A 20,642-nucleotide genomic window follows, 5' to 3' on the forward strand; every position below is an offset into this window, starting at 1 on the left:
CAGGTTTGAGCGCGCCATCACTCAGTCTTTTCTCTGCATTTTAACTCAAAATTTTCTTGCTCCTTTTGCTAATTTCCCTTCAAGGTGAGTTCTACTCCTCATTCTCTACATTTCCATCAAGCATAGTCACGCTTTTGTGCTCTTGCAAACCCTAGGCAGTACCATAATCTGTTTTAATGCGTTTTGTGTTATATTGTGAGTTTTAATGTGAATTGATACTGTTGCAGAATAATGTGGGTTGTTTATGCACGAATTGGTTCAAAAATTTCATATTTTAAGAGTGCATTCAAGCTGTTTGACAAAATGTGTGACTTAATTTCGTCTTGGTTGGTCATTTAAGTTGTGAAAGCTGACTTGGCATACTTTTGGTGGGTTGAATTTCATCCTTGCAGGTCCATGGCTAGAACAAAGACCACAGCTAGACTTCCCACTACTGAACCCAGCAAAGGGAAGAGGAGAAGACGTGCAAGTAGCTCTTCTCCTGAAAGGCCAATAAGCAACCGTTTTAAGGACCCCGAAAGAGAAGAACGGTATGAGAAGATAAAGAACTGGGTCTTTATCAAAGAAAGAAAGGTGGTCCTACTTCCAGATGAATATGATCCATTCTTGAATGGCCTTATCAGGAGGAATTGGATGAAGTTGGCTGACCCGCTTCCTAAATTTGATCCAGAGATTGTGAGGGAGTTCTATGCAAATGCTTATTCTGAGGACAATCCTAGTGAAAAGAGATCTAAAGTTAGGGGGAGGTGGGTAAATTATGATCGAGCTGCCATCAGTGAATTCCTTGGTAATCCACTACCTCTACAACCAGGGCAACGCTGTGACTTCACAACAAAAAGGAGGAGTCATGAACCTTATGATGAAAATGAAGTAGCACTCCTTATATGCGCTGCCAACCGATCTTATCAAGTCGAACCCACTGGAAATCCCCTCAGAATTCTAAGAGGAGATATGAAAACCTTAGCCCAAGTCTGGACCATATTCTTACTTGCAAACATAGTGCCCATTGGCCACGTGTCAGACTTGAACGTCCCTAGATGTCATCTTCTTTATTGCATAATGAGGGAGGATCTGACTGTTGACGTCGCCACAATTATCTCTGAAGAAATCCACAAATTTGCTTGAGCAGATGAGATATTTGAGGTTGCAGATGAAGCACACTCATCAGCAAAATGCTTCCATTCATAGAGGACAACTCCATCTTCAGGAGTACCTCTACCAGAATGTCCGCGGACCATACCAGGCATGACTCCATCAGAATTCTTCACTTATCTACAGTGGCCTGGGGACAGTCCTATTTTCCCGGGGGGAAGTGGACCTGTTGCAGGTGAGGGACCATCAGGAGCTGCTGACGCAGATGATGGAGCAGACATTGAGGATGAGATTGATTTTGGAGGAGATTGATCCACAACACCATTCCACCCTTCAAAACTCTATAAATACGGTTTCATTGTTCTTTTTCTTTTAGTATTTTGCAGTATTTATGTAATTACTACTATTTTGCTTTAGTTGTTTTGGCTAGAATGTTATATTTTCTAGTTAATTAACTGTTTAACTTTACCTTTTGGCTTAGTATTTTGTGCATAATACTTAGAGACAGCTAAAAATTTTTTTGGGAATCATTTTGAAAACCTTTCTTGAGGAAGTTGGTTAAAGAGAAATCTGATTTCAGTAAGTATCCTGAGTCTAGAACAACTGAGTGAACTGAACACAGAGGTGAAAAAGGGAAATTTTGGTTGAATTCATAATTAAACAAAATTAGGATATTAGTGTTGCATAGTTAGTCAAGATAATCAGTTGTAACAACAAGTGAGATACCAAGGAAATAAACCAGAAAACCCAGTGAGTGTGTGAATCCTTAAACAGTTTGAGTGTTTCCACTGTTGTTGACAAATTGATATTGTTTGAGTTTTCATTTAATAACATCACATTTGAAGCATGGAAATGATTAAGGCAATTTTGTTGAAATTATAACTCAGTGCCAAATAGCCAACCTGTAAATAATCATCCTTTGTTGATAGCCCATTTGAGCCTAATTGTTTGAATTATGCACCTTAACCTTAACTTGAATTATTATCCTTTCCCTTTGCACACTTAGGGATAGAGAGCATAGGTGTATTTTTCAACTGTAAGGGTAATTGGTTGGTAGAATTGCACTTAAGGAAGAAAAGGGCTGAGTATCATAATTCACTCTCTAGTATTGTGTAGGAATGTATATATTTACTCAAAAAAAAAGGGAAAGAAAAGAAAACAACAAAAAGAGATAAGAGTGAATTATGAATGAAAAAGAAACTTGGTGTATTGAGGTCTGAACTGTGAGGAATGGAGAGTAGAATTGAAATTGGGTTTGAATTGTAGTTATGCTCTCTTTTCTAAGTTGTGCTTTTGTGATCTTGAAAAACCATTATTCTTGAAAGCCTAGCCTCATTACAACCTTGAAAAGACCTTAAGATCCATGCTGATTGTGTGTTTGTTGTTGAATTGTAAATGACTGACAATGTTGATTTGTTCAATTTCAGTGGAAAATGAGAAAAACACATGCCTGTGAGATTTAAGAGAGAATTTCCTTGGTTAGAATCATTTGTTCTTACAATTGGTTTTCCTGAAAAATTAGCTGCACTCTTATCCTACTGTTGTTTGATAATTGGATTCACCATTTGCTTCTGATTTTGAATCTGTGGTTTGGAATGCAAAAGTTGTCTGGACAGGAACTGTGAAAATGATTTCTCAATAACCAATTTCAGTTTTAGTTTTGAATGGCTGTTGATTTTGTTACTTTGCTTGAGGACAAGCAAGATGCTAGGTTGGGGGGAGTTGATAAATGCCAAAATTCAGTAAAGATTCATAACAAACTCTGGCACTTATGCTTTAAATTTGTGTTCATTTCATATTGATTCTCCCTAAATCTAAGTTTCAATCACAGGCTTCCAAGTTTTGAATTAAAGAAATCATTTGATCCTATTTTGTGTGTTTTTCAGGAGAGATTAAAGAGAACTCAAGAAGAGTGAAGGAGAAGCAAGAAATAGAGAAGAAAAGGAGGAAAATCTGCTACAGGTCACTCAAAACTAAGGTGTTTCGCTCAAGCTAGGACAGGCTCGCCCAAAAGTTAAAGTCTTCTCGCCTAAGCGAGACACTTGCCGCCTTTCTCGCTCAAGCGAGCTTGATCTCGCTTAAGCGAGATTTCGTGAAGAAGCCACGCCCAGTTTTTCAATTCTCGCCTAAGCAAGGACATGGTCGCCCAAGCGAGACATTCCTTCAACGTGAAGAACTCTATCTCGCCTAAGCGAGAATAAGTGGCCCAAGCGAGACCCTTCCTTCATGCTGAAGTACTCTATCTCGCCCAAGCGAGACTCAGTAGCCCAAGCGAGAGTTCGGGCTGTATATATATTTTGGAGGTTCAGAACTGTAGCAAGCTTGGAATTTTGGGAGAAGAACACGTCCGTGCTGCAGAGCTGCTACCAGAAGCATCACAGTTTCTCATTTTCTTCTTCTTCTTCTTAGCTCATAGGATTTTGTTGGCTACCATGAGTGGCTAATCTTCTCCTTTGGGATTGAATGTAATCTACTCGCACTTGGATGTAATCTGGTGATATTTATATATAGCATTTCTGTTTTACTCAGTATTGGTATTATTGTTTTGCTCTTAATGCTTACTTTTATCTGATCAATAGATGTTTTGATTTTGATTTTTAGATCTGACTGGTAAGTATTTCTGAAAATCTGATTTGAACAATGATACTTGATATACTGTGATGCTAGGAATAGATCTCAATATATCAATTGCTTTTAACACTCGACCGTAATGCTGGATAGTTTGTTGAATATGTGAGGAATCAATATTCAGGAAACTAATCTTATGAATTTTATACGCGAGGGATCGGTATAAATGATTTTTGAGTGTGCATCAATATTGGTATTTTCAGATGTTATATATATTATATTCATCCAGATTACAGACAAGGGAGATAGATGAAATTCAATCCCAGTTTCTTTTATTGATCTTTTAACTAATTTTCTGTTTTACTGTATTTTATTTATGCAATTTAGTTTAACTGCTGATAATCCATCGAATTAAAATTTCTGCATATATATGCTGATTGAGATAATTATTAATTTTCACTGAATCCGTTCCTCGTGGGTTCGACACTCCTACTTTAAATCATTATACTACATTTGACTTTTGGTACGCTTTCCAAGAGGCCAACACTTAGCACTATTTGGAAAATATTTTTCCAGGAATCTCCTTTTGAAATTCTCCCAGCTCACTTCCTCCTCCCTAGTTCCCATCTGTTGCTGCATTCCAACCCACCAGTATTCTGCATCACTCACCAAGAGAAAGGTGGCATAAGCCAGCTTCTATTCATCTGAGCAGCCCAGTACATGGAATATCTTCTCGCACTCCCTGATCCACGCGTCTGCGTCATCAGGAGTGGCCTTGCCATTGAACTTGGCTGGTTTGTGCCTTATGAAATCATCCATGCTGACAAATCGTGGTGTAGGCTGTGGTAGCACCACCTGTTGCGGCTGCATAGCATCAACCAATCGGTGAATAGCATGGGCAATTTCGTCAGCTGAATTATTGGTATCAATTCTTCTACCTCTTCCACCAACCATTTCCTAGTTTCTAGAACATAGGTATCATACACCATTATAATTCATCTCAAAAAAATGTATTAGCAACAATTACCATGCAATAACACACATCTCATCAATTCTATAATTCAATCAATTTATACTCATCTCACAATGGTGTTAAGCTCACTTCCCAAGGCCCAAAAATCATTTTGAAATCATATGCTCTGATACCAAATGTAACACCCCATATGGATATTACTAGATAAAACTTATTTTCACAAAATATTCTTTAAGAAATTCAGACATTATAATAAGTTCCCAAGCGCGGGAAAATTAAAAACTTTTAACGCGATAACTCAATCATAGTACTTCATCCTCATTACAGGTTCATAATAAAGAAAACATCATAAAGTTTATTACAAAAATACATGAAATAAAGATATGGAAAAATCTCCCATCATAAGTCCCCTGCTCCGTCTCTATGCTTCGGCATTCTCACCTGAATTCACATCTGCTCCCACGTAACAAGTCACGTGATCATTGCCAAACACAAACACACAAACAAGAAAGGGTGAGCTCATAAAGAAAACAATATAATCATAAGATAATAAGAATTGTCCCTCACCCAATCTAACTTAGTTAATTTTAGTTTGGTAATCTTGTTATCACAATATACTTCCAATCTCATAACCTATATGAGAAAGATTCAACTACAACCTTGGTCCTTAGGGATTATCATGCTCCCACAAACCTACCCGCTCGTGGTCTAACTCTACAGAACTCCCCACCCGTAGTCCAACTCTACGAACCTTCCCGCTCGTAGTCCAACATGCGTGAAAACCTACTATGAACCTCCCCGCTCATAGTAGCCTCAGGTGTGAGCACGGAACATACGAACCTACCCGCTCGTATCCCCACACCAGAGTACAACAGATACAAACCTCCCCACCCTCATCAATCACGCATCTCACAACTCCATTACGAACCTCCCCGCTCGTAACCAATCCAGCATATCCCTAACCAAGCTATCAAGAAAAGGAAAGAAAACGTCTATGCAAATCCATCTGCAAAGGACCCCTGCCACTGCGCTCCCGCCTGACACCTTCCTATAAACCGCTAGGCGAACAGCTCCAGACCGCCTGGCGCCATTCCTCCCAGTTCTCTTTGTCACGTGGCTCACCGCCTGGCGGAGCTTCTTCTACCGCTAGGCGCCACACTAGTAAAAATACTTCCCTAGTGGTTTTTAACACTTCCAAGGATTTTCATACACATTCAACCATTTAATCTCACATCCAGATCATCAATTACAAGCATTTACAATACTACAGTCATCAATCATCAAATTAGCCACCATCAAATTTACTATACTGCACCTTTCTAAAAGAGCACTACTTTCATATCCTAATATTCCAACACACAGTTTATAACAGTACTCATCACCAACTTTCATATGTTCAATCTCAAACTAATATGACACCTTATCAATTATGTAATTCAAGCATTTCATATAAGCACAATTTCATACCAACAATCTGAGTACGCACACAACCCTACCAAGACAGTCCTGTTGGAATACTCATTCAATTTTCTCCAGCCCACATCATATTGTTCATATATCAACCCAACCCATTTAATAACTCTCTTACATCACACAAGTACCTCATTTTATTCTAACAATCATCCCCAACTCTCATAACTTTAAATTTTTTTTTGACTCCTCACTGCGTACCCCAATCCACTGGACATGCCAACCCGCTATTGGCTACTCGGAATCGCCTGGCGGTATATCAGGTACTGCCGGGCGGCGCATTAGTGATTCCAGAACCATTCAGGTTCCCTCACCTCTGCAAAATCTATTATCCCTAGTTTTTCCCAATTAAATTTCTCATCCCAGATTCAATTACATGTATCCATACATCAACACACACTGTTCAATTTTTATACAAACTGATTAAAGCTTCTTATTATCATATTACCGGTTCACACACATCACAATAGCAATCGCACATACTCTATAGGAATCCTGGGTTTGCACCCAACCCCATATCCATCAGATTCTCACACACCAATTCCTAATCACCTCAATAACATATTATTTGTATCATACAAGCGCAGCAGTCCAAGCATATTCCAAAAACATCAAAAACAGGTCAAATTATGCAGCTCCAGTGTGCGTCGCCTGGCGGGTCCTCCATGACCGCCAGGCGGTTCATCACAGAACCCAGAAACACACTGTAAAATGTTGTGTCGCCTGGCGGAGCACTCTTAGCCGTCAGGCGGTTCTGGTAGTTTTTCCCAGAATTTACGAATTTCCACGCGAAAATGATAAAATGCAACTATCAAGCCAAAAAATCATTCCAGAACAGTAAAAATACGAATAACAAACATGAACAGCTCCCCTTACTTGATTTTTCCTTGCTCTTATAGCAATTTAACGATTGGTGCTTGTTGTCCAAAGCCTCCTCTAAAGGTATCTTCTTCAACTCCCTTCAACCCTCACTCTCTCCCTCTAGACCACGAAAATTTCCAGCCTCCTCTCTGTTTCCCTTTGCTATCACTCACTCTAACTCTTTACTTTCTCACACACTCCTTTCCCTCTCCCCAATTCAGCCCAAATTAATAAAATAAAAAAAACGAAATTAATTTAATATTTTTAAGTTTAATAACCATTACTCTTGATTACTACACCTAATTGACACCTCTCTGTTTCCTTAGGGAATTTCTATAGTTTTCTAGGTTTTTCATCACTTAACAAAACACAAAAATATAGAGGGTCCATTTCCTTCAACCCAAGGTTCGAACCCACATCCCTTCCAACCCCTCAACCACATGCAAACCAACAGACCAATCACATTATTCATGTCAATTTACCCATTCGCATACACCTAAATCATGCTATCACATTCACAATATAATTGCAAACTAAAACAAAATTAAATAAATCTACTAATGGCCTGCTCGAGACTTGAACCCAAGTCCCTTCAACATAATTAAGTGCTCTAAACCGCTTAGGTTCACATTGTTTCTTGTCTAGGATTCATCAAAGAATTCTCCTAAGATAGTCTCAACCCCCCATTTCTTTATTCCATTAATTATTAATTTTCATAAATTTCCTAGATCTCACAGCTCAAACCCGTGGTGAGCCGGGTTGGCTCACGGGTTAAAACTCATTTTGACATCTCTAGATTCAGATATTGCTGTTACTTTGGGTTGCCATGTCCTATTTAAACTCTTCAAAATTTTGATGTTGAGTTCTTCTTTGTCAAAGGTTTTACCAAGAGCTAGGAGATGATTTACTATATGTGTAAATCTTTTATGAGCATTGCATATGCTTTCTCCAGCCTTCATTCTGAACATCTCATACTCCTTAATGAGAGTGATCTTCCTTGATCTTTTGACTTCATATGTGCCCTCATGAGTTACTTCCAAGACATCCCACATTTCTTTGGTTGATTCACACACAGATACCTTGTAAAATTCATCCAAAGTTAGTGCAGGAGATATAATATTCTTGGCTCTAACATCATAGTGTGCCCTCTTATTCTCATCAAAAGTCCACTATGAGAATTCTTTGGGGACAATTTTGCCTTCCACAATTTTAATTGGTTGAAAATGTCCATTTACCACAGCATCCCAAACCCCTTTGTCCACTGATTTAAGAAAAAATTTCATTCTAATTTTCCAAAAGGATAGTTTTCACCAGCAAACAAAGGTGACCTGTTAATGGATGCCCCTTCAGCAAAGGTTTGAGATGTATTAGACATATCAGGATCTTTCTAATCGATTAGAGTGCAATTAACCAGCTCTAGTTCCAATTGTTGGATCGAGCGCTTACCACTTGGCCAAAAGTTATAACTATTAGTCAGGGTGCAACTCTTTCTACTTAAAAGCGTATGAGCTCAAGCGCCATGATTTGATTGTGATTCGGCCCACCCGACCTTTGCCACGGGACAATTGCTGCCACCTGTAACACATATTACCATTAAGTAATATCAAACAATATAACATTATCTCATAACCAATCACTCTACCTTTCCTACGCGACAACGCCTCTTGGAAAGGGTCTTTCCTCTACTTTCCATAGACTTACATGAAACAACTCTACATGCTCGACAAAGCCTTGGGTAAGAGCACACTTGCTAAGCTCATGTCAAAGCTTTATAGATGAAAGAAACCTTTTTACCCCGACTCAACAAAGTTCTTTGGGTAAAAGAACCATCATGCCTTTACAATTATCAGAGAATTCATATCGTCCCATCACATATGTGTAAGTAATGAAATGGTTGGTTTAGCCAAGAAGGGAGTTGAATTGGCTTTATAAAACTTTTTAAAAACTTTATCTCTTATTTTATTTTCTTACATAATCAAATAATTTAATTTAAAATATATATATATATATATATATATATACGGGTGTTAACTGAACTTAATTTTTTCTAATGTTTTGGATTATTTTTTAAATTATTTATGGTATTTAACTAAATTATTATTATTTTTAATAATAATATGTCTTTATTAAGTTAATTATAATTTTGTATTTGAAAATAAAATTTAATTGAATTATTATTCATGTATGTTAATTTTTATTGGTATTAAAAATGACATGTAATGAGCTAAAAACATTTTTTCAATAAATTATAACTTTTTTAAGAAGGAGATCATAATTAGCTATATTTTTTCTTTATAATAATCAATTTTGATTTCTATTTTCTTTTTCATCTTCATTTATTATTACACTTATTATTTTTTCATGCTTTCTTTTATTCTAGAGTTTTTCTTTCTATTGTTGACAAATTTTTTTTCTTGAATCTCATACTGCTTATATGTATCAATTTTTTTATCTTAATTTCTAGTTAGTATGTTTTTCTTTCTATTTTTGTATTATTACTTTTATTCTATTTATTAACTTTGTATTAGGATTAAAAATGTATTTCTTTTGTGTGGTTTTGTTTTGAGCACTTTTCAATTTATAAGTTTCGAGAATATTTTTATGTATATTTTAAAATTAATTATAGTTTTATATTTATAATAATGACTAATTTAATAATCCATAATTTTTTATTTTATAAATTAAAATCTAAAATAATGTTTTATTTCTCCAAAACATAAATCAGTTAGATTTTGGGACTCTCCCTAATCCCAAGTCTTTTGCCTATGCTGATAACTCTATAAACAAGTGGGTAGAAAAGTTCCTTTTGCTGTGTAGGTGCTCCGTACTGAATCTCACTTGATCATATTGCAGCAACCAGCGGCACTGAAGATTGAGCCATCTCGAAAGAGAAGCAAGCTGGTTCGACCGCATTTTTCAATCCAAATTAGAGACGTGTTTAACTGGATTGAACTAATCTGCGTTATCACTATGTATCATTTCTATATTTTAATATTCAATATCTTTTGTAAGTGTATACTGTAAATTAAGTATTTTAATTTTATTTTACCATTGAATTTTATTATTCAGGTGTCATCAATTATTTTTTATAAGTGTATTCATTAATTTTTTTAAAATTGTGTGATGGCAGAAAACAGTTCAAAATATTGAAAACACATTTATTTCTATAATAAAAAAAAGTTACTTGAGAAATTTAAATATATTTCAAATATTGGTTAAAAGAAATTGACACTAGATAAAATAAAATTAATTATTAGGTAAAGCACTAAACAAGTATAAATTCCTAATAATATATTGGTTAAAAGAAAATGACACTATAGATAAAATATAAATAATTATTAGGTAGAGCACTAAACAAAAAGTATAAATTCCTAGGAGAGAACAGAAATATTTATTAAACTTGCATATATTTGAACTCACTTATTTACGTAAAAATGGTGAAAATGGTATAATCATCAAACTTGAAAAGGAGGAATAATAAAAGACCTATATCATACGTTAAACAAATTATCTAACCTTCGAAAAAAGAAAATACAGTGCAGTTGTGTGTATTTCTATGTTGTGAGTTGAGTTTATTTATTCATAGTTAGTTACATGAACATTACAAAAACATTTTATTAATGATTTTGTTTCATTTACATATGCTTTATTTGTTTTGTTTCAGCTTTGTACTTTTGATCACTTTCTATTTGTCAAGAGAAAGGGTGCATGCGTGGGAAATAAAATTTTCAAGGTTGTTGCTTAGAATGAATATTAAAGTGGGTGACATTGTTTTAAAGAGTAGTTTGGAAAAGAATGTGGTAAGTTGTATGGGGTTCATTTAGTTAGAGTGATGTGTTAATGTTTGATTTTTGAAATAAGCTTTTTTGTTTTACATATTTGACAAATAGTTCTTGATCTTTATGTGTCAAAGCAGTAACTTGTTTATGCAGTAGTGAGAGAAGTGTATGAATTACTTGGTCATCAAGTTGACAGAAGTAAGAGACAATATGGTAGACCAGGTGGAGCCACAAAGAAGGACGAAGTTAAGGTTCTTATTGAAAACCAAGAACGTGAAATAACTGAATTTTGATGAGCCGTAGCGAATTTAGAAGTTGTGGTTCATGAGAGAAAGACTAAAGAACCAAAGAATCAAATCATGTTATTCGTTCAGCGGATATTGAGGACGAAAAATTTGGAAATTATGAAGTCCATTTTCATAGTGAAGGTGGACAATAATCACATCAACTACGCACGCACTTGAAGACTCCTGTGAACTGTTCTGCAGTAAGGTTGAGGTGGAACAAATTCTATGAATCACGTGGTAGTGTTTATGTTGGTGTTAAATCCCCACAATTTAAGGTTGATACTGCAAGTGGAAGTGATGAAGACTTGAGAAAAGATATAAACGGTGCAGAGGAGCCAAATTTACCACATAGCAATATGTATGTTAGGAAGAATCTTGATTGACAGGTACACTTCAAAAGTCGTGCAATACGATCTTCTTACACAGGGTATGGCCCCAAGAAATTAAGTTCGCAAAAATTATTGATGTGGTAACATAGATTTGATTGTTGTTTTTAATTATCATGGATGGAATGAATGTTGAAGTGGAAGTGGTTGATGTGGGAATTATTTTTCATTTAGAATATTCTTGAATTGTTGGGACATGAATTTTGTACCACAAATGTAAAACAAGCAGACTCCTTGTGTGCATGGAAAAGGCAATTAATGCAATTAGCATTTGCAGGGTCCACTTTTACCGTAAATGTTCATTATACTATACTTTACTCTAAATGTTTTAGTTTGATATATTAAGAGACATGACAGTCAAAAATAATTGAATTTCATCAATAATAGTTGAACAAATTTTATTGACATGAAAGTTTGACAAAAAAGAGATAGTAGGAAGTCATTTATATCAACAAATTAAAATGACAGTTGGTGGAGTTTGGTGGACGTTGATTAAGAAACTTGTACACAAAATATAAACCAGTAACATGACTATCGTATTTGGAAAAGACAGTTATTTGATGTGGTACTTTAAAATTTCTACTCACAACAGTAGGACTGCACAAATTTTGCTAACATCATTGATTGACATGTTCGGGTATATGACATTAAAATATTGGAAGTACAATGATAACTTTGAGTTAAATTTAGTACGTCCATTATTACACAAAAAATTAGCTTGAAGAATACGATTGTCGTACACAAAAAGACACCTAATAGAAATTGAAATTCATGTATTTGAATTCAATATTCTCGTACATCGAATGAATATCAATGATTTAAACATTGAAAGTGGAATATAGAAAGTGCATATAATACAGGAAGGATGAAGTTCTTGATACTTCAGTTGTACAAAAAGAAAAGATAAGGAAGACATATATTGTAACATAAAAAGACAATAATTGTATTTGTTCCATTTTTATGAATGATTTATTTTCATTAAAAAACCTATATATATATATATATATATATATATATATATATATATTTGTATCATCATTTTTATTTTCATAATACCATGGTTTATTTCTAATAAAGTTTGTTTAAACACTTATCCATATAAGGTCAATTGCAAAACAAAACCATATAATGTTGTACAAAAACTATACATGAAGAAGATGTATATTGTCGTGCAAAAAGGCAATTAATGCTGATGAAATCAAACTTGTCCTTAAAATACTATGTTTATAGTAGAGAGTATGGAAGTCTTATAAATATTTGAAAGTGATATAATGTCATTGGTAAACGAAGACCGAATAAAGAGATGTTGTTTGACAATGTCATCATAATTGTCATCAAGTTACAAAGAACCTCCTCCCTAAAAAAGTATGCATTATGATGAATCTAGTACCTGTGAAATTTAAACACATTAGTTTTTTTATGGTGGCTTTAGATTGACCCAATTTACACATTCAAAAATTCTTTAATTAGAGCACCTTGTTTCATCTGTTGGAAATATGATTGTTAACAACATTGCTTTATAGAGATGTTAAGAAGGACACATAACCGAGATCTGGCACATTCAATAATGATATTATTATTATGAAATGGGTGTCGTCTTCGAAGTAATTGCTAAAATAATGTAATTTAAACAAACTCATTTATCACAATGGACATCCATGTCGCCATTCCAAACATCACTGTTAACGATTGGCTACATAAATAATTTAAAATTATTAGATGAATGGAACCACCCAAATTACATTAAAGGATTACTATGAAAGATTGACTTATAATACTGTTGGTGCATATTTGACTCGTGGTTGTCACCGACTTCTTTTTCTTTGAATACTTTTACACTTTGAATTTCATCCTTAACGTACGTAGCCTTCCCTTTCGTTTGATTGCATTTGGACCATGAACAATTGTGGGTTGAGTTGCTACCGGGCTTGGGAAGTCAAGGTCAATGAGGCCGCTCATGTTATGGGGCTTACATTAATGGGTTTCGCCCATACTTAACCTCAATGGGTTTCGCCCATACATTAATTGCTTAAACAACATTTTTGTTTTAGTTTCAAATTTGCATGCAACATCAGCAATCTCAAAAAATTCCTTGCACAATGCCTAATACCTTTGCATTCTTTGTTCCTTGCTTTAGGTGTTGTAAGGACACTCCATTACCGCGCCATATCACCTTCATTTTATTAATTAAAAAAAACAATAAATGCCACATAGGAGTGACACGTGAGCGGGTCAAAATGGGTTAAAAGAGGAGGTTAAAGTATCATATTACGCTTTATAAAAAGAAAGTGCTTTTTATAAAAAAATTATTAGGTTTTAGAGTAGTTGATAATGTGTCATAATGTGCATCTGCCAACATCAACTCATAAGATGTTTCAGTATCACTCCTTTTTACACTTTTTCAACTCTTGTTGCCACTCCATTCCAAACCATAATAAACCGATTTTGTATGCACATTATATAAAGGTTTCGTTTCAAGGTTTGAACTTTTTTTATGTTTTCTAGTTCTGCTTTTTATATTTATAATTTAATTATCATTTATATTTTATAACTCATGATAAAATTACTTTTTATATTTTATAAGTGATGTTGATAAATGAACATAAAGCATTCAAAATAACCATGTAAAAGATTGAGTCATGGTTACAAAACATTAAATTAAAACATAAAACATAAGAATGATGAATAAAAAGATAAAAAATTTAACATGCAAAATTATAATAGATTCAGGTACACAAAACTGAAACACATCACAAATTTGTAGGAACATTTTTCTAGTATGAGAAAAGGTTCTATCTAGCATAAGACCAATTCAGTTGTGAAATTCTATTTCAACAATTCTCTGCACTAAGCTAGTTTCAAAATCTTCCTTTAATCTTGAGTTGGTAATCTTTTTTATATGGAGCTAACCCATTAACTTATGTGAGTCTTTTCAAGCATTTTTCATATAATTGGCTCACTTGTTACCATTTCCAAAAGAACAACTCCAAAACTGTAAACATTACTTCTCTTTGTCAATCTACTTGATAAGTTGTAACTGAGACAAATAATTTATTTTAGTACTTGTTTGGAAAATTTTCTAGTGAGAAATTATATAGGATAAAATTTAGACATTGTAGGTATTGGTAGTGCTTTTCCAATTGAAATTGGAGTTTCAATTAGTAATTCACGTAATGAAAGTATACATTAAAGGTAGAATTATAATGGTAGAATTTCAAGAACAACGCCTACAAAGCCTAAGAAATTGGTATAGTTTGATACATTACTAACAAAAAATATAATACATTACCATGTTTATAAGCAATTACTAAGTGAGAGTTCCATCAACAACAGTGGACAATTGTGTGCCTCCATTTACATGAGCTAGATACTTTGTTGGATTGATGAACCACTGTAAACAAAAACAACATTTTGTCAACTAATCAAATACTAAATTTACTTTGGACATATATATGTTACTTCTAAATGAAGGTGTAAATACCAATGACACGCATGAAAAATTTTATAAGATAATACACTTTCAAATTTCAACGGCTAATAAAGAAAGTATAGTTAAATGATTTATCTTTGTAAATCATATAAAACACAACAATACACAGTAACCATAAGTACCTAAAAATAGCATAACAATAAAATATAGGTTTAATTACTCTTTTGGTCCCAATTTTTGTCCAAAAGTGTCAAATTGGTCCTCCAGTTATTTTAAGTTTTAATTTGGTCCCAATTTTTTAAAAAATTGATGCAATTTAGTCTTTTTTGTTAAATTTCTTGAAGCGAATCAATGAATTTTTTTTATCAAAATTGACATTGTGATTATGTTAATTAAATCAATAAAGCAAATCATCATTATTAATAACTTCAATTTTGATGAAAAATCCTTGATCTGTTTCAAGAAAGTTAATGAAAATGACCACATTGCATCAATTTTTCAAAAATTAGGACCAAATTGAAACTTAAAAAAATTAGGACAAAAAAAGTAATTAAACCTAAAATATAATTTCAATTATTGTTAGAGTAATATACTATTACATCACTATAATCATTCCTTTTCTTTATTAAAACATCATAGCATGTAATATACATTTGCTCTTTCAAAAATATAGTGGTTTGTATGAAATTGTCATAATATTAGAAGAGGTTCAGATAAAGAATACCACAAGTATAAACACGACAATTAGCACAATGAAAAAGTAAAATAGGAATTGAATAACACACCTTTTTACCACCTATTGAGATAATTCAATGCTAGCTATATACATGTTCTTTCAAACATATATTTGAAACCAACTTAGTAAAGAATATAATTGCACAAAACCGATTCAAGCGGTCAACACAACATGTAAAAGGCATAAATCAACACATTAGGTAGAGGTTGATCAAGAATAACATAGTAAGAAAATTGCATCTTAAGAAACATAACAGAATTTTAAGAACTCACATGATAACCCAATTCCAGCTAAGTTTTTTCCATTTCCAAAGATCAAATGGTTTTTATATCTATGATCATCAATTGTAGCTGTTACTATTGCTATCCATGAAGTGTATGAAACTAATGACTTGGGGAAAGGACCATCGATTCCAACAGCTTGTGCCACAAACACGCCAACTTTCACATCTTCAAGAAGTGTAGCATTAAAAGGATCCAAACACATAGTTTTGGTGTTTGATAGAAGACTATTTGGTCCAACTGATAGGCTAATTATATCCACCCCCATCATGCACAATTTGTTCACTTTCAAATTTAAATAATTAGACATCTTGAGATAAAATGCAAACAAAATTAAGTGCATAAAAAAACTGGATAAATTGGATACCAACTAAAATTGGCAATAACAAAGCATGAAAGAACTTAAGAGAAAAAAACCTCAAATGCTAAAAAATGAGATTCTTCTCTTGAACACACATGTCCATCAAACTCAAGCTAGTTTCATAGCCAAAAAAACATTAATCCACATTTTCACTTCCAACAGTCAAGACACACTCATCAATCACACATAAAACAAAATCTAAAACATGAAAATTACACCCCCAAAACAAATAAGTTTAATTAAATAGAAAAGATTTTACCATTAAAAAGAACAAAGATCATCTGTAATAAGCTTGTCACACTTCACTAAGGATAACACATGATAATAAGGATAATGATCAATCTTTCTTTCTTCAAGTCTGTTACTACAACAAAGTGAAATGGTAATCTAAAACTAATACATGATATTTGGTATTATGTTTAGAATAAAAAAACGAATGAAAAAGAATTAGATACTTAGAATTACACAATGATATTTGATATTTTGTGGTGATATTTTTACAATCATATTCCATGATCTTCATCCAATTCTCAAAGTCCCCAATTTTCTATGATTTTAGATGAAAGTTCATAGCAACCACACTTCATAAAAATCAAAATTTATATAATAAGTTAAGCATGTATCATACTTTAGATACCTTAAGTTATTTGAGAACAAAAAGCAACCTCCTTTATGTTTTCAAACTTCTTAGCCATCCTATTTGAGAGTTATGAGAAGCCCTATGAGCCTAATTGCAAACAATAACATATGAAGGAGGACATAGAAGATCAAATTGCTATAACTTGTTTTTGTTATGATGCAGCCACGTACTTCGATCCTTTTGGTCATTTGGGTCTGAAATCCTCTAATCTACAAAAGCAGGAAAAAATTTCAGTGAATGGCACTCTGTTATGCTCATCTTCATTTTCATGTTGTACAAAAACCAAGACAACTTCATCTTCAGTCATACTTTTTCTTCAATCAACAACCATATACATTATGAAAAATCTTACCTTTTATTCAATTCACAATCATGGACATCGAAGAAGCAACTAAACAAACAACAGTGAAATTAAAAACAAAAAATAATAAATATACCTTCTTAACAACAAAAAAAGTTTAATATTTTCTTCAACCTACACCAATAGATTTACGAAACAACGAACAAAACAACAACTACTAACCATCCACACCATGTTCACCGCATAAGAAGTAAAAAGAAAAACAAAAGACCATGAAGAAGAAAAAAAAACTCAACTTAGTGACTTTCAACAACTACTAACCCTTAACACCATGTTCAACGTATAAGAAGTAAAAAAGAAAAACCTTTCATAAAGAAGAAAGAGAACTGAGGCCAAAAGGTTTTCTTCTACCCATGTAAAAATGTCCTTTTGTGTGGAAGAAGAATGCCAATAATTTGTCTTGGAAAAGAAGAATAGTAATGTCCTTGTGTCCGTAGGTGAATCAAAATTGAAATCAACCAATGCAAATCAATAAATTCTTTTATCAACATAGAAATGGAAAAACTTAAAGAAGGAAAATACTTAAAAACCAATTATTTGGAAAGCTGTCAAAAAATTAAATAGGGTTATATGGGTATATTTTCTATTAGTTTAGTTTCTTAATTTTAGAGTAGATATAGTAGATAATTCAAATGTCAATTTTGTTTAAAAAAATTATTTTTAAATTGTACAATTTTAAAAAAAAATATCGAATTACAAAATTTGAAATACTTTTAAAATTAGAAAATAAAAACATAAACATAAATTTCGCACCTTTACATTTTCTGGTGGGCAAGACAGGGAGAATACAAAGAAGAAATACGGTTGGAGATGTGCAGGATTAATTTTGTCTTTTTACATACCCCTACGGGTTGCAAGAGGAAACAATGGGTGCAAAAAGAAACCCCGTTTTCCACCGATACTGATAACAGATAAACTTTGTTTCAGTGATCATTATTCTCATCTCTTCACATCACCCATGGCTGCCTCATCCACCATCAACAACTTCCTCTCTTTCTTCTTACCCACAAAACCTCCGCCACCCTCTACGCCGGCGTCGCCGCTCCAATTCAACCCCACCACTTCTTCTCCCACTCATAAACCCTCACAACCCCTAATTGCGCAATATGACCCTTCGTCTTCTTCTTCTCCTTCTCCTTCTCCTTCCTCTTGTTCTTCCTCTGAATTGTCCTCTGTGATATGTCCCTCCATGGCGTACACGAACACGCTCTTCTTCCAGTCCCCGTACAACGTGCAGGTGGTGGTGGCCGAGGACGAGCCCGAGGAGCGCCTCCTCAACAGGTTCCGCAGAGAGGTGTTGAAGGCCGGCGTCATTCAGGAGTGTAGGCGGAGGAGGTACTTCGAGAACAAACAGGAAGAGAAAAAACGCAAGGCGCGTGAGGCTGCCAAACGCAACCGCAAAAGGTACTCCCTTCCTTTTTTTTAATCTCATTACTGCAATGTTATGTAACAGGTGTTTGATAGAACAGAAGCTCAAAAATAAAATTTGATTTCTCCAAATTAGTTTGTGCTTAAGTTATTCGAGTAATTTTATCTGTTCCCTTTTGGGTGGATTGATTGTGAGGTTGGCTCTTTTATGTGAGGCTTTTCTTGATACGTGGGTTTTCATGTGAGGGGAGGGATAAATTTAAGGATCATGAAAGGTTTGGTGAGTTCAAATTTGTTTGAAGGTTGGGATTTGAATACTTCAATGGGGTCTTAGTTTTCAGTGTGGGGTATATAAGGCCAGAGTTGACTATAACAGTTAGCTTTTGTTGTGTAGTTTTGAATAGGGTGCCATTGGAGATGAGAAATTTGGCAGAACCTTATAAACCTCGCATTAGAATCCCATATTTCCAATTGGAACTCAAGTTCCTTACCACTGTGCACCTCTATTGACTAGTCTATTTTTATTTTATTTTTTTTATGATTGTATCTAAAATGGACAGAACTTGTAGTATTAGTGTGTATATACATCGAAGTGTAAATTTTGATCGAAGAGCAAGAGTTCTATGAAATTCCCCCACCAGATACTTTAACTCGGGCAATGAAGGTTAAGTGCATGTCATGGTGCAATAGGGAGGTTTCTGCCTGAGTGCCATTATTTCAAACAAAACTAAGTTTATCTAAATTCTGCAATATAGAGCATAACCTAAGAAACTGAAATTGTTTAAAATGAAAGTGCAATGAAATTAAAGGGCAAGAGCATTAAAGAACAAGAAAAATTAATTGCAAGAACATTAAAGAACAAAACAAAACAAATTAAAAATCTTTTGATGTTGATTTGATCTTGATCGTGTGAGTTGATCTTCAGAGTACTGAAATTGTTGAAAAGTAAAGTGCAATTTTTTAATTAAAAAGTGGAAATTAGCATAAAACAGAATATAAAATATAAAGCATTTGGAGAGTGCAATCACTATACAATAAATTTTAAAAGTGTGTCTAGAAAATAGTGTACTTACTCACACAGGGTATTCATTTATCCTTCTTATGTACCCAATGAGATGATAGTCTCATACACCAATTTATTTGAGAGAATGATGCTTACTTGTTCCCTTTCAATGTTATGGAGCTTTTTACTGTCCAATGTTGTCTGCGGTTGGTTGAATGGTGTAAATTTCTTTTGCTTATTTGCTATTTGCTGGCCTCTAGAATGGAATTGCTACGGGATGGCTCAGAAATTTTATTTTTGTTGTTAGATATATCCATTAGCAAATATTAGTTTAACTTTGATACTTTTTTCTGGCTGACATCATTTTCAGGCGCCCCATGTTAAAAACTGCTGCACAGAAGAAAGAGGATGTTCCAGCAACCAAGAGAGAAGACGATGATAACTGGGATCTACCTGATGGAGATGCTCTGTATTAATGCTTTCATCCCCCAAGTTCTGTAGCTTTCTTTGATTTCACTGCATGTAAGTTTTGTTAAGTAGAATGTGCTATTGGGTGGATTTTCTACTGCGTTGAATTTAATATTATGTAACTTGCTTCTGTTGTGCATCCTTATTTACTTCTGTTTTTGGCAACTTGGGAGGGAAGTCAAAACCTAGTTTTAAAAACTATGAAGTTGCTGGTAATAACTTTTTAAGTAAAATAGTAGAAAAGCATTTTCTAAAGAATAACATTTTACAAAAGATATTAGAAAAAAACTTTTCTAGAGTTCATATGCACATGGATGTATTTCTCTTATATGACTTAACCTTGTGTGTTTATAATTTCTAAAACCATCAAATACATTAATTTAAATTAATTTTATTATAATTTTTTTTTTGTTTTATAAATATTTTATTTGGATAAGACAATTCAAATTTAATTTAGGAAATTTTAAATTTTTATATGTATAAAATATTTTAACTATTATCAAATTAAATTTTTTTATTTAAATATCAAATAATTGTTAAAAATAAAAAATAAAAAATCAATATTCATAATCTTTTTG

The 20,642-nt window shown here is 33.6% G+C and overlaps 1 protein-coding gene across 1 annotated transcript; it reads left to right on the top strand.

Moving 5' to 3' along the window:
• Positions 1–18,148: 18,148 nt before the first annotated feature.
• Positions 18,149–20,203, top strand: LOC114180265 (uncharacterized). Its single transcript, XM_028066556.2, has 2 exons — positions 18,149–18,629; positions 19,967–20,203. Exons 1-2 carry the CDS (start codon positions 18,184–18,186, stop codon positions 20,070–20,072), a joined length of 552 nt encoding a protein of 183 aa, XP_027922357.1. The 5' UTR covers positions 18,149–18,183; the 3' UTR covers positions 20,073–20,203.
• The last annotated feature ends 439 nt before the right edge of the window (positions 20,204–20,642 follow it).

This window comes from Vigna unguiculata, chromosome 4 (genome assembly GCF_037176805.1).
Source record: "Vigna unguiculata cultivar grain cowpea cultivar isolate G323 ecotype 2 chromosome 4, ASM3717680v1, whole genome shotgun sequence".
NCBI classification, from domain to species: Eukaryota; Viridiplantae; Streptophyta; class Magnoliopsida; order Fabales; family Fabaceae; genus Vigna; species Vigna unguiculata.